Here is a 15,347-nt window from a genome sequence, read left to right as displayed (position 1 = left end):
TGTAAAACTGTGCAGTTTCACACTAAAAAATATTTCACTTGCACTTGCCATAAAAATTCACACTTTTTTACATGGGCATTTTTTTATAAACATAGATTCAATATACAATATAATACTTTTAGAGCAAGGTTATAGTTACAATTTTTTTTTGTACAACCTTTTACAATCATATATTATCATTGTTGATTTCTGCCAATCAACGGTTATCATTTTAACAAATTAAACTCATTAATTAATTATTAATTCACAATAAATGATAATCGTTGATTGACAGAAATCAACGGTGATAAGATATGGTTGTAAGAGGTTGTAAAAAAAAGGTTGTAAGTTTAACCTTCCTCATATTTTTATACTCAAATACAGAATCCATTTTAATAAAAAAAGAACTTTGACTCATCAAATAATTTTACTTTCTCTTGTAACCCATTTGAATTATAAGAATTTTGAAAAGGAAGAAAAATAATAGAAAGATTAAAAACTGAATAATATGGAATTGGTATTAATCGAATGTGTTATGGTATGATATAATATATTAAAAATTACAATCATTAATTCCTATTTATATGAATATTAGATTTCAAATAATAATTAAATAGAAAAATAAACAATGAAATATAAAATCATATAGGATACAATGAATATATTATAAGATATTTTTCATGTACTTTAACAGAATTAGGCAATGATAGTAATCAACGATAATTTAATATAAATTATATTTCTATTCATTATTTTCGTAATATAATTACTACAAAGAAGTATGATGAAAAGGCTCGCAAAAGTGGCTAAAGAAAACTAACCATCGCGTTGAAGTTATCTCATATGGATTGATAGGCCATGAGTTTTTTTTTTTAATTGAGAATCGAACTTATATTTTTAATTTAATAAAATAATGTGATTTATCTAAAAAAAATGCGATTTACCATTAAGTACATGCCTTATTTTCTAGGCTTCATGTCTTTACCAAACATAATTGTAAGTTGTAACCTCAATTTAAAAATGCAATACTCTGGTTGTTTGACTTGATCAATAATGGGAAGCTACAAGACAGAAGAAAGAAAGAATACCATATCTGTCTCACTATGACCATATCTGCCATAAGAGCTTTAAACTCATTTAGTTGAGCAAACCAAGGGACTATCACATTTCAAAGGAGACCATACTATCACACGATAAAGGCACATTTCTGTTTGTAACAAGTTAGCTAGGATTCTGTTACTTAATCAACGGCCAATAACTGTTTGGTAGTTAGGTTGCATGTACATAGTGTTAGTTGTTCTGTGTATTCTGTTGAACCGTCGTGTATATATAAAGAGGGTCGCATGTTGTATTGAGAAGGCATTGAATGAAATAAGAAAATTCCTCTCTTCTGTTCTCACTTCTTTCCTCTCCTTTTTCTCTTCTCGATAGAACCAAGTTCCATCAGAGTCAGTGTGCGTGCGTGCGTGTTTTATATTCCTCTTCTCGATAGAGGAATATATAATTATAATATACAAAAATTAATATTCTAATTGTATATATATTGCTCAGAATACATAATTTGTAGGAGAACTTCAAAATTTTATAGTCCAATACCAGAGGCGGACCCACGTGTGGGCAAATGTCCGCACGTGCGGACATAAATATTTTGATTTTTTTTTTTTTTTTTTTACTTTCTGATGGTTCTTATTGTTGTCTCTTGGTTCATAGCAGGACACTCAGTTGACACCCACCGTTTAAGCTTAAAGCTGCAACCCTCGTCTTCTTCTCCGCACACGATAGCCGCGCCATCACCGGTTGCTCCACCACTTGCGCCGGCCTCTTCTTCGTTCTCTCATGGTATTTTGGTAAAGCTGCAAACTTTTTATTTTTTCATTTATCAACAGCTTTGACTTTGATTCATTATAAATGTAATATGAAAGTATTTGGTAAAGCTGCAAACTTCGTTCTCTCACGCCAGCTTGCTGTAATACGAAAGTTCTTAGGTGTCTTCTTGTTTTATGTTGTTGGCTATGTGTACTTTTTATTTTATAAATGTATATAATGAGCCACCGCTTGCTGATTGAATCTCTACCGATTACTCAAGTTTGAAACTTAGTTTAATATATGAGAAAATGAATTTTCATAAATGTATTGGGGGCACGAAAGAATGTATTCTTAAGATCTCAACCTGATTTATTATTTTAATATAATATAACTTCATTTAGTTGAAAGCACACACTTAGAATTGTGTGTGTGTAATTTTTTTTTTATATACCATATCACATAACTCATGATATTTTACCTAGTGAGTAGATATCACTTTGTAAGGAATAAATTCACTCTACTAGCATCTTAAATTTTTTTATTGTTCAGTGGTTTGGTATTTATTTCTCCATATCATAATTTTTTTCTGTATGGAACCTTGACTGTATTTTTGTATGGAATAAAAGATGAGAATACTAATTTCTTGTATCCATGAAGTATGCTTAGTTAGTTCTTTTGCTTTTCCTCTTGCAATGATTGTAACATTATTTTTTTTTACAGATATTCTTTTGGTTTTGAATTTTTGGCTAGCAAGTGCAATAATTGATTGTAAGAATGGATTTAATTTGCAAATTGGGAAATGCTTTTCCATGTATTGCAATTGTGGGTTCATAATAATTCGACAAGTCTTAATGAAAGGTAACTTTCTATATTTATTTACAAAGTTATAATTGTTTTAATAACAACAGACGGTGTAATTTATATTTACTTTTGGATTTGTCAGGGATACAATCTTATTTCAAACGTCAAAGATGCACAAATACAGAACCTGAATCCAATGAACCTCAGAGACAAAATGTTTCAATTGTGGAAAATTCTCATCAATCTCAAAGACAAAGTGTACCACCACAAGCATCTCAATTTCAAAGTTTTCAATCACCACCTCAAGCAAAAGTTAATATAGAGAATCTTGAAGCGGATCCGGGAAAAAGACCTTCAATTTGTTCAACGACATCAAATCCTATAGAGAGAGAGGATATTCGGAGAGCTTATTTGCTCAAGGGTCCAACTCAACCAATTCTTAAACCATTTCCTCAAACGAAAATGTTTGGAAAAATGCGTAGATTCAATCCTAAGTGGTATGAAGAATTTGGTTCTTGGTTGGAGTATAGTGTATCACGAGATGCATGTTTTTGCTTGTATTGTTATCTATTTGATATGGAGGTTGGAGGTAGTGGTTCGACGAAGGAAGCATTTGTCGGTGTGGGGTTCAAAAATTGGCAGAAGAAGGATAGAATCAAAGTTCATGTTGGAGGTCATATGAGTGTTCACAATAGATGTTATCAAGCTTGTCAAGATTTGATGAAGCAAAAGCAACATATTGATATTGCATTTTCAAATATTTCTGAACAACAAAGAATTGATTATCGTATTCGGCTGAAAGCTTCTTTAGATTGTGCTAGATACTTACTACGAAATGGTCAGCCTTTTCGGGGACATGATGAATCTGAAAGTTCAAATCAACAAGGTTTATTTCTTGAAACTCTAAAGTTTTATACTAAGCCAAATGAGGAGATGAGTCATGTGGTTTTCAAAATGCTCCCGATAATCACAAAATGACTTCACCAAAAATTCAGAAAGATCTTGCTCAAGCTTGTGCTGATTTGACTGTTAAAGCAATAATTAGTTACCTTGACGATGATTACTTTTCCTTGCTAGTTGATGAAGCCCGTGATGTTGCAATTAAAGAACAAATGGCAGTTGTACTTTGGTATGTAAACAAAAAGGGGTCCATTGTTAAATGTTTTATTGGCATAATTCATGTTTCAGATACTACTGCACAATCACTAAAACATGCGATTGATGGGTTGTTTTCTAAACTCGGTTTAAGTTTGTCTAAATGTCGCGGTCAAGGCTATGATGGTGCTAGTAATATGCGGGGTGAATTCAAAGGGCTTAAGAGTTTGATTTTGGCAGACAACAAATCTGCATTCTACATTCATTGTTTTGCTCATCAGTTACAATTGGCACTTGTGAAGGTTGCAAAACATTATAAGAAGATTCAAGAATTTTTTGACATGCTTCAAAAGATGGCTACCGTTGTGGGGGGTTCATGCAAGCGGAAAGAAATTCTTCTAATGAATCAATATGAGCAAATAGTTGAAAGAATTGCTCGCGGTGAAATACTAACTGGAAAAGGTTTGAATCAAGAGACAACCTTAAAGAGACCTGGAGACACTCGTTGGGGTTCCCATTTTGGTACAGTTACAAGTGTTATCTCATTATTTTCTCCAATAATTTCCTTGATGAAAATTATTGAAGACGAGCCTAAGAATGATGCTGCAAGAACTGATGCGGGTTGCATTTTGTATACCATGGAGGATTTTGAGTTTGCATTCTTGTTGCATCTTATGAAACTTATCTTGGGAATTTCTTATGAGTTGTCACAAGCACTACAAAGAAAAGATCAAGACCTTTTAAATGCAATTGGTTTAGTAAAGGTAGTCAAGTCTCGCTTACAAGAGGTGAGAGATAATGGTTTTGATGAATTGCTTCAAGAAACGAACATATTTGCCAAAAAATATGATATTGACATTCCAAATATGGAAGATGTTTATTGTCCTAAAGGGAGATCAAGACGGAGATTGGAATCATTCACATTCTTGCACTACTTTAAGGTGGAGTTATTTAATAGAGTTATAGATACTCAAGTTCAAGAGTTGGATGATCGATTTGATAATGTCAATACCAAGTTGCTTGAGTGTTTGAGTTGTCTTGATCCTCGTGATTCATTTGCTACTTTTGACAAAGAAAAGTTGATTGAGTTTGCTAGATTTTATCCTTTGGAGTTTGATGAGCTTGCAGATATTCCTTTTCTTTCTTCAAGTCTGAGTAATTTTATTGTTGATGTAAGAGCTGATTCTGATTTTGTCAATTTGAAAAGAATTTCTGAACTTGCTTTGAAGATGGTTGAGAAGGGAAAAGATATTGTTTATCCATTGGTCTATTTATTGATAAAGTTGGCACTCCTTCTACCAGTAGCAACTGCTAGTGTTGAGCGAGTTTTTTCTGCAATGACTTTTGTTAAGGATAAGCTGCGCAATCGGATAAGTGATGATTGGTTTAACGGATGCATGCTAACTTATGTTGAACGTGATATATTTGATAAGATTGATGATGAAGATATAATGCAATATTTTCAAGCAATGAAGAATCGAAGAATGCTTTTGTGATCATTCTATTTTAATAGCTTAGTTAACTCTTCATCTTTTCTTTTATGTTAAATACCTTTTTTTGTGTTGAGATTAAATGTAAGTAATTCTTATGGCAGAATACTGTTTTTCAGGAAGTAACTGAAGAGATAGGATAACTTGATTTTCTGGGTTTGCACACTTCAATCGCTCAACTCACCAATCATTGGATATAGCTTCACTGCCATACTTGCTTCACTGGTAACATTTAATAACTGAAGAGATAGGTAGTATCTGCCTAGAATTGTTATTAACTTTATATATTTTTCCTGCATTGATAAGTCAACTCCTCCATATGAAAGTTATATCAAAAAAAAAATTCAGTCTTTAGGTTATAAGACAAGATGACTCACGTACCTGAGCAGAGACTTCCCTTTGTGGCATCAATGATGACAGGTTCCTCCAAATATTTCCAGAAAGTATTCCACTACCCCATGAAAGTGTAGATTTAAAACGTAGGTTAGTAGATATCCACAGCCACCGGTAAGGTTTAGTGTGAAAACCACAGGACTTACCTGGCTGTTGAATTTTGGCTTGTATGCGTAGGGATATAACCCGAGGGATTTCCGCCAGTGCAAACAATAAATTTAGGACGTCTCACACATGACATGATGACTGAAAGTCTAGAGGATAAACATAAACACTACTAAAAGTCCACATATATACGATTGTATTTTCATAACATGAATGTCTAGTTAATGCTTTTTCCATTTTCCCTTTTCATTTTAAAATAAATGTAATTACCAAGATAAATACAAAAGATATTTGTTAATATTCCAGTCAGTCAAAACTTGTTCAGTACATCAACCCATTTTTGTAAACTCAATTAGCCCCCAAAAAGGGGAGAATTATCAAAACTAAATGGCTACGAATTTAACCATTCTTTTAACATTATTAACCACTTTAGTGGTTTATGTTGCTAATACATTTTGACTAAATTGATATTTTGAGACTTCAAAATTTTGTGTTTATATTAATTTAGTACTCCAAACATTTTTCATATCAATTGACTAATCAAGTGGTGCACATGTTAGACAATCTCATCAAACATCTCAAATTTATTTTTGATAACAGAAGGAAATAAAGGAAGAGAGTCATCAGACAAGATAACAAAAACAACTTTGTCTGTCTTAGTCTAATTATTTAAGATACCAAGTACACTCACAAACATACACACACTTTAACGTAAAAGTTAACAATATTTGTAGCATGGACAACAGCTGGAGGAAGACAGCAAATGAATAACACACATCTGATATGGATTTGACAGTCCCTTAGACATTCAACATAAAATCATGTAACTAACAATTGCAAATTTTCCCATTGTGGCGCACAAACAAAGCCAATTCACGAAAGATACTTACTAGCCAGGAAGAGGATTCAATGGAAGAATAAAAAGAAGTCCCGGGTATGAGGGTATTAAATAAACCATATGTATCTGAAACATTAAGCACAGCATTATAAAATCTGAGGTGAATTGCTCATATTATTGGTAATAATAGAAAACAAAAAACAAAAGAGGCAAAACGAGTGAATCTGACATGCAAACCCAGATAAAATGCCACAAAGGTGTCCAGTAGTGAGACATTTTGTCGGTAGTTTCAAAATGGGTTCCAAGCTAATACGTATGGGTTCATTCTTCTGCGGTCAATGCAGATTAGTTATTTGCATTGAATGCAAAATGAAATTGTTTTGTTTTTTGTAATTTTAATTTATTTCAGGATTATAATTGCCTTTATCATTATAATTTTTTAATCTTTCAACCCAAAACGACGTCGTTTTGGGAGTGAATACAAATAACTTATCTACAGTCACTGTAAAAATATTTCTATATATATATAAAGTATTTCTTTAGCCACCGGAGATAAGTTATCTCCGGTAACCCCAAAACTACGTCGTTTAGAATTAATGAAGGGTGCATGGTTGTTAAAACGTCGTGTTGAAACCGAAAAACGAACGTTTCTACATTTTTTTGACCAAAAACGTGTCGAGACGGAAGTAGAAACAGGATATGGGTCGAAACGGTTGAAAAGTAGTGTCAACTCGGTTGACTCAACGAGTTGACTCAGTTCTAAAAGAAAATAAAGAAATCTTTGTCGTCCTTGCTTCTTCACCGAGTTGCATCGTTCTTCTTCTTCACCCAGTTGCAGCGCTGTAGATATCACCATCTATCTTGTAGTGTTGGGCAGTACTTATGCTCGTCTCAGCATTCTGTCATTTTTGTTGGACTGCTCAGCTAGAATGGTTGACCATTCAGACACTGGCACGTATCCAATCCATTCTCTGTTAGAATTAAATATCCACACAGATGCAAGAGACAACCAGACTTGTGTATCTACAAAAAAAAAATTCTTTTCTATTCTTGCTTTCTTGCTCTTTCTCTTTTTCTCTTGATCTCTTGATCTAAATTTCATACAAACTATCAAAGGCTATTTATAAGCTATAAAACTGACCAACATAACTCCACACATAACACCCTCATTACTTTATAACTGACTCATTAATATTCTAACTGACACAAGAAACTAAATAACCAAAACTGCTAAAAAATGGACATTTAAAATTTATCCCAACATTCTCGCTTGTCAGATCAGCGAGATTGTGACGTGACATTTTGGCAAAAAAAAATTCTGACGTAGCAATCCGATAAAATTTTTATTAAAGGGGTGTCAGTTTGGTCAATATTCCTAACATTCTCTCGCAATTCATGAGTTTGACCGTTGACTTTACCAACCTTCCTTAAGTTCTTTTCTAAAGTGTTTTTCACGTTCCTAACCACTCTACAATTGGCTAAATCAACTTTTGACCAATAAAAAGACATAAAGTATCACCATGTCAGAAATAGACTTCATAACTGCAAAATTCACTTCAATCCCCCTTCTAATTTTTATTTGAATTTTCGACTACAACTTAACAACAAATATGAAATATCTGACACAGTTCAGCAACGACCATAAAAGTAATAAAATACCATGCATGATAGCAGGGATGTTATCTTAACATGGTTAGAGAATAGAGGGCCATTCATATAATGAAGTGGCAATGAAATTGAATTCAAAACATAGATCGAAAGTAACAATAGGAACTTGTGTTGATTGGGTAGGTGTCAACGTGGCAAAAGTCACATTTTTTTTTTTTTTACCTTATCTTATAAATTGTCTTATAATAACAAGACAAGAATTTACCAATAAATATGATGAAAGAGGTTTGTCTAAAGTAAAAAAATATCATTAATGAAAGACGTTTGTCTAGTAGACTATATGCTTCGCAAGAATACAAATATGATTGGAGTACTCTGCTCAATAATTCCTTTTATGCATGTTTTCCTTCGCAAATCACAATCACTTTGATGTTTTCTTTACTTGAGAATTACTCCAATCACGTACTACATCACCATGAAAATTTAAATGTTGAGGAAGATTTTATAAAAGGAGAAATTCGAACTGACCCTCTTTTCAAAATTGATTGGAGTTATAGTAATTTATTTATATTCATTCAATTCTTATTATATTATCATAAACATAAGTTTTCCAGCAGAGCCAACAAAGTAGTTTAGCCAGTGCCAAAAATTTCTACTGGTGTCAAAATAACTACGGTTATATAGCTACGTCAAAAATGTATCTAATTTTCAAAAAAATTGAAACATGATTTGCTATATTTATTTAGCTACGCTTGAAACGTGGGTAAATTAGCCAATGCTGAGGTACCTCCTGTCACCAACGCGTCTTCGCCACTGTTTCCAACTTGTAGTTTCTTAAGTTGCTATTTCTCTTATGGTAAGTATAGACATTAATGAATATGATTTTCAAAAATATGATTTTTACATTCAGTTTACAATAATACCCGAAAATTCAAATTTTAGAAAAATTCAGTTTCCCGGGAATCTTCCAAAATTCCGCGTACCAAACGCCACCTTAAGGTAAACTGAATTATTTATTCAAAAGTTTGAGTTATCACCTTACGAAATCAAAGTGAAAGATTTGAAAGTGAGCTATTAACTTATTTTAGCATGCAACGTACTAATCAAAATGTAAGTGAACTCTAAAATGAGTCTCCAGCATATGACTAGGACATACATAATATAAGATCAATCAACAATGAGAAGAGGACCCACGCCTTTTTGCTTCACCATCTTACACATTAGATAACTTTAAAGGGACTAACTTTCATGCAAGGCAGAAGCTAACTTTCATGCAAGGCAGAAGCTACCTTTCATGCAAGGCAGAAGCTACCTTTCATATGGGGCCAAAAGACTAGTATTTTTCTTAACTTTTTTTTTTTTTTTTGATAGCCTATTTTTCTTAACTTTTAAATATAAGCTTTGGTTAAATTTAAATAAAAAATATTTTGATGAGTTGAAGAATTCTGATAAGTTTTATTCAAACTGGACTGATCAAAATATTTCAACTTAGTAGAATATAAAAGGGGCCAACCTTAGGTTAAGCTACAATTACAAAGGACAATAGCAAACAAACAATGTAAAACTTAGAAAAATGGCTTGCACATGTCAAAACAGTGATTTTTGGTGTTGGAAATCTATGTTGCACCAACACTTCAAAGAACATAAAATGTTGTGTCCGATATTTTTCGACACACTTTATATTTATAATATTTTAAATTTCATTACATATTATGAAAAATTGATCGATGTTTTACCAAACTAATATAAAAAAATTTAAAATGGATACTAAATAAACCTCATTGGAGTGTATAAGAGATTTTAAATTTGAAAATATAATAGTAAATATTTATATCTTATGTTTCTTTGTAAAATTAATGGGTATTATAAGTTTAATTTATTTTTTTTGTTAAATTATTGAATATTAAATATAATATATACCATATAAATTAAAAATATTATTTAATATCAAAATATGTCATAACTATGGGTGTAAATGGGCCAGGCTAGCCTAGCCCAACCTACAACTCGACCTACATTGAGCCTGGCCTAGCCCGGCCTTTCAGAAAAATAGAGTAGGCTTAGGTTTATAAGAAAACATTTTTAACAAATAGGCCATATGCCAATTTTGTAAAGCCCGGCCTAAAGCCTTGTAGGCTGGCCTATTTAATTTATTAAAATAAAATAATAAAATAATATTTATTTTATGTGGCAAAGTACCAATACCAACCCTAATTTTTATGTGCACCGCCGCTTCTCACTCTCGGCTTCGACTTTTCTCTTAGAACCCCTGTGCTTGTAGCCGGCCATTTCCAATAGCCACCTCTGCTTGGAGACTTTATTTCAGCACCCAATAATTGTATTTTTCTTATTTTTCTCATTTCTTTGACTCTATTCCTCTATGATATACATTCTAGAGCTGGGATATTATGTTGACTCTTTCTTGTTTGTCATTTTTTTCTTATGAGAAGTACTAGTGCATGCCTGAATGGAACTTTCTTTGCTCTATACAATTATTTTCTTTGCTTAGTATCTACAGTGGGAGGCCTACAAGGCCTGTAGGCCATGTCAGACTTTCTTATTTTAAAAAATAGGTCGGGCTTGGCCTACAAATAAAGCCTTTAATAGACCAGTAGGTCAGATAGGCTGAATTTTTTTTAGTAGGCTTAGGCCAGGAAGGTCAAAGCCCGGCCTAACCCAGCCCATTTACACCCCTAGTCATAATGTGTCGAAATCTAATATATTTTAAAATTAACGTATTAGAGTATCGTGTTGTGTCCCGTGTCTCATATCTTGTGTTGATGTCGGTGTCGGTGCAACATAGTTGGAAATGATATCAACTGCCAGTTACCACTTACCATAATATAAGTTTAGGTGATTCGGTCTCCCATTTGTACTATGAGCCTGTCCAAACTATTCCTGAGTTGAGGATTGGAAATTTAGAGATTAGGATATGTTATAATTTTCATGAGGAAACCGAGAAGTGAAGCATATTTTTATTATTATTCGACTAATTCAATTCGAATCCAGTGAGATTGTCCGGGTAACAAAATTTTTTATAACAAATTTTAAGATAATTCTGTTTTCAATTACTCGAATTCGATGCAACTAGTTAAATTGAGAGAATCCCTTACCAATTAATTCATGTAACTGCTAGTTGATAATCATTTACCTAAAGTAGTAAAATTGATATTCATGTAATATTAATAAAAAAAAATGATGTTAGGTGGGTTATTTTTTTTAATAAATGATGTATATGATGCTCAGAGTACCAGAGCAACCCTAAAAATATTTTTCGAGAAGTGGATTTACTTGCTGATTCGGTTGATCTTGGATTATAGTTGCTTGATATGCCTCCTCATAAGTGTTTTTTTCTTTCTGTAAAATAATTATTTAGTTTCTGTTTAGCCAAAAAAAAAAAGAATTTCTTATTACCAAAAAATTCGATTTTTTTTTTCCTTTTTACCTTTCCAATAAGAAAGTAAGAAGTGTGGCACAGGATGCATGGTGGGCAGGTTTATTGCATTGGATATTTAAATACTGAATTCCTTATATGTGGTTACTTAGTTAAGTGGATATTTGTTTCGAGAGAAAAAAAATTTCATCGGAGAAATAAAATTACTAGGAATATCATTGGAAAGTGATTTTAGTAGGAAAGTTTGAAAAAAATTGTTTGGTACGCTGAAATATTATTGGAGAAATTGGGTTAAATTTTTTGAATGTATGTTTGGTTGAAGATAAAATATTGATGAGATAATTGATTAAAAATACTAAAATATCCTCTCTTTTTTAATTGATGAGGATATTTTAGTCTGTATCCTTGGTCCCCTTCTTGCCCATTTAGCTGGTCAACTACAAATATCATCTCTAAATTGTCCTTCTAAACAGTGATTTTTGCAAGCAATTCTCAAACGCTATGCATATATGGTGCCCGGGGAAAAATTTAAAATCTCTCTACCAAACATGACTTACACAATTTGCCAAGCTCGGATGTATAGAAATTTTTTGAAATAACCTGAAAGAAACGCCACCTAAGAGTGTACAAAAGAGATGGCATCTTCAACTTTCACACTACCAGACACAAACCAAACAACATTTAATCGAATCAAAAAGTGCAGCATGCCATATTATTAGTGTAAGGGGGGAAAATAAAATAAAAAAACTAAAGGGATCGCCGATTCGCCAGTGGTTAAGAAGGAGAGATTATGTTTTATAAACATGCAAGAAGAAGCCATTGATATGTGAAACTCACGGATAGAATAACGTAGCCCATAATTCAGTTGATAATAAAAACAATTCTTATCAAATACATCTTTAAATATCCCGAAGACCCAACTTGACCATCATAAAAAAATAGAGAAAGGATATTGTAGCAATTAATTAATGTTGTTATTAATATTATTATCAATTAATTTTATGGTTAGATCGATTATGTTGATTCAATACTTATATTTATTTTTATTTTTATTTTTGGATACAAAGGAAATAAAAACAGAAAACCTACAGATTCACAAATCTGGGGCTAACAGTGCCCCTAAAGTCACTACATAGTCTATCCCTACAGCCATTAGGAATCTCCCTGAAAACTTTGGTTTCCAATCCATATAAGTGAGCTTGGGAGGCAAGCCAATCAACAACACTGTTCCCCTCTCTATAGGTGTGAGTGACTTTAAATTTCCAGCTCTTCTTCATAAGTTCTTGGATCCTAATGATCAGGTTGGAAATGGGGTGATTGGGATGGACACCTTTATGAATGAAGTCCAGAGCAATTTTTGAATCACTATCAAGGTGTATTTTCCTAAACCCCTAGTCCCAAGCTAATAAAAGCCCGGCCAGGATACCCCGTAATTCAGCCTTGACTGAATTACCCAAACCAAGGTTTCTAGAAAAACCAAGCTGCCATTTTCCTTCCTCATCCCTAAAGACGCCTCCACACCCTGTGACGCTTCCATTCTTTGTGCTGGACCCATCCACATTCAGCTCAATCCACTCGGGAGCAAGTTGCAGCCATTTAACTTGAATTTCAGATTTGCTGTTCTATTGGAGACCAGCTTTCTGCAAGTTTTGCTTCGCTTCTACATGATTTCAAAGGAAGGTCTTGGCACTCCTGACCACACCTTCTTCTGAGAGGCTTTTATTGGAGAAGATGAAGCTATTTCTTTCATTCCATATCATCCAGCAAGTTATACCAAAGAGTTGAGGCTAGTCCGAGTTGCCATGGTACTTAGGATTATGTCCCAAGTTTTGGTGGAGCCAGTTGGGAAGGGTGGAATAAGAGAAGGCAGCCCATGAATTGGGATTGATTAGTTTTTGCCAGATTCCTTTGCTCCAATGGCAGTCTCTTATCATATGGATTGTATCTTCAGCATGGCCAAGGCATCGGGGGCACTGGTTAGATTCGGCATGTGTCTATTGAATTTACGGCAGTTCGTTAACAAGTTGTCCCCCATGAGGAGCCAAAAAAGATTTCTAATTCTTTAGGGGCCATCCCAATGCCAGACAATGTTCTAGTTGAATTGAGGGGCATAGGAATAGGGTTCAGCTAGGTTCGAGTAAGCAGAGTTGATTGTAAACAAACCATCACTAGACTTTTCCCAAATAGCCTTATCCAAACCATTCAGGTAAGAGGGGGGAGGATCCCAGCTATTGCTCTAGATGCATCAGGGCTGATTAGATGTTCAAATTTTTGCCAAGCCCAAAGATTATTTTCACTGCCCATCTCTCCAACTTTCCACTCCAGTATTCAGGGGATAGGGGTTTGGTAGAGTGATTAATGAGTGGGGAGAAATTGGATACCCAATTGTCTAACCAAAAAAAGAGTACTTTGGCCGTCCCCTATCATGATTTTGGTGTTATTTTCCACCATTGGCCAGACTTTAGAGGTGTCTTTCCATAAATTAGAGGAGTTCTGGATCTGTTTTAGGGAGGGGATTATCTTGTTCTCAACTTTGTACTTGCTCTTAAGCACTCTAGCCCATAGAGCATCTGGGTTAGTGATGATGCCATGGCCAATATTCATTACATAGGCCTGGTTCAACTTCCTCATGGACCTGAATCCTAGCCCACCTTCTGTTTTGGGCTTGCAAATTGAGTTCCAGGGGAGAGCATGAATCTTCCTAGATCCCTAGCTAGAGCCCCAAATGAAACCTCTGATTTTTTTCTCCAGTTCATCACAAGTACCAACCGAAAGGTAAGAGGTTTGCATTGTATAGGTTGGAAGGGCAACCACCACTGCCTTAGCTAAGGTTACCCGACCAGCCATAGCTAGGGATGACTGGTTCTAGGCATTTAGCCGTTTGTTAGCTCTATCCAAAATGAAACTATAATAATTCTTCCCAATTCTTTTGTGGTGGATAAGAATGCCAAGATACTTACCCAAATCAGAGGTGAAGTTAAAACCAAGCTCCTGGCTAATCTCCATCACTCTGTTGTGGTTCAAGTTCTTGGAGAAGAAGACTTTTGTTTTAGACTTGTTTACCTTCTGGCCAGAGGCTTCACAGAAGTGATTTAGGACTTAGTTGACCACCATTGCCTGATTTAGAGATGCCTCACAACAGAGAAGGAGGTCATCAGCAAAGAACAGGAGTGAAATGGGGGGGCATTCTTGCTGAGAGAGACAGGTTTCTAGAATTTCTGAGTTGTTGCTTCAAGGATCAGTTGGGCTAGCCTTTCCATACATAACACAAAAAAGTAGGGTGATAGAGGGTCACCCTGCCTTAAAACTCTTGATGGTTTGAACTCTGTAGTTTTTTTCCTGTTTCATAAGATATTCATAGTACTGGAGGAGACACAAAGCATAATAAGGTGTATTAGTTCCTCTGGCAGCTTTAAATCAAGGAGTGTGTCTTGAAGAAAATCCCATCCAATTCTGTCATAGGCTTTCTCCACGTCTACTTTTATCACCATCTAGCCTTTCTTACCTTTCTTTCCCCGCATGGAATGAATCATTTCCTGGGCTATTATGATGTTGTCACTGCTTAGTCTACCTTTCACAAAGTTGCATTGGTTAGACATGACAAGAGATGGCATTAAACCTTTCAGCCTGTTTGAGATTTTCTTTGTTACAAGCTTGTAGATCACATTACACAAGCTAATGGGTCTGAATTTAGAGATGACTTCTGGATTCTCTACCTTGGGGATAAGGCAAAAAAGAGTCTGATTAATACTGGCTATTTTGGAGGGATCCGAGAAAATGTCTCTAATAAGAGAGCAAACAGATTTCTTAACTGTATTCCAATGAGCCTGGAAGAAAA

General features: G+C 34.2%; 1 protein-coding gene across 1 annotated transcript; it reads left to right on the top strand.

Moving 5' to 3' along the window:
* The first annotated feature begins 3,560 nt into the window (after window positions 1-3,560).
* LOC133314781 (uncharacterized) lies at window positions 3,561-5,177 on the top strand. The gene has a single exon (XM_061516307.1). The coding sequence runs from the start codon at window positions 3,561-3,563 to the stop codon at window positions 5,175-5,177; it is 1,617 nt and encodes a 538-aa protein (XP_061372291.1).
* The last annotated feature ends 10,170 nt before the right edge of the window (window positions 5,178-15,347 follow it).

The sequence above is a fragment of the Gastrolobium bilobum genome, unplaced genomic scaffold, assembly GCF_033153095.1.
Source record: "Gastrolobium bilobum isolate Gb01-03AN ecotype WA unplaced genomic scaffold, APGP_CSIRO_Gbil_v1 utg5912, whole genome shotgun sequence".
In the NCBI taxonomy this organism is placed as follows: domain Eukaryota; kingdom Viridiplantae; phylum Streptophyta; class Magnoliopsida; order Fabales; family Fabaceae; genus Gastrolobium; species Gastrolobium bilobum.
Note: the sequence above shows the minus strand (reverse complement) of the source record. Positions and strands in the feature narration are given on the sequence as shown.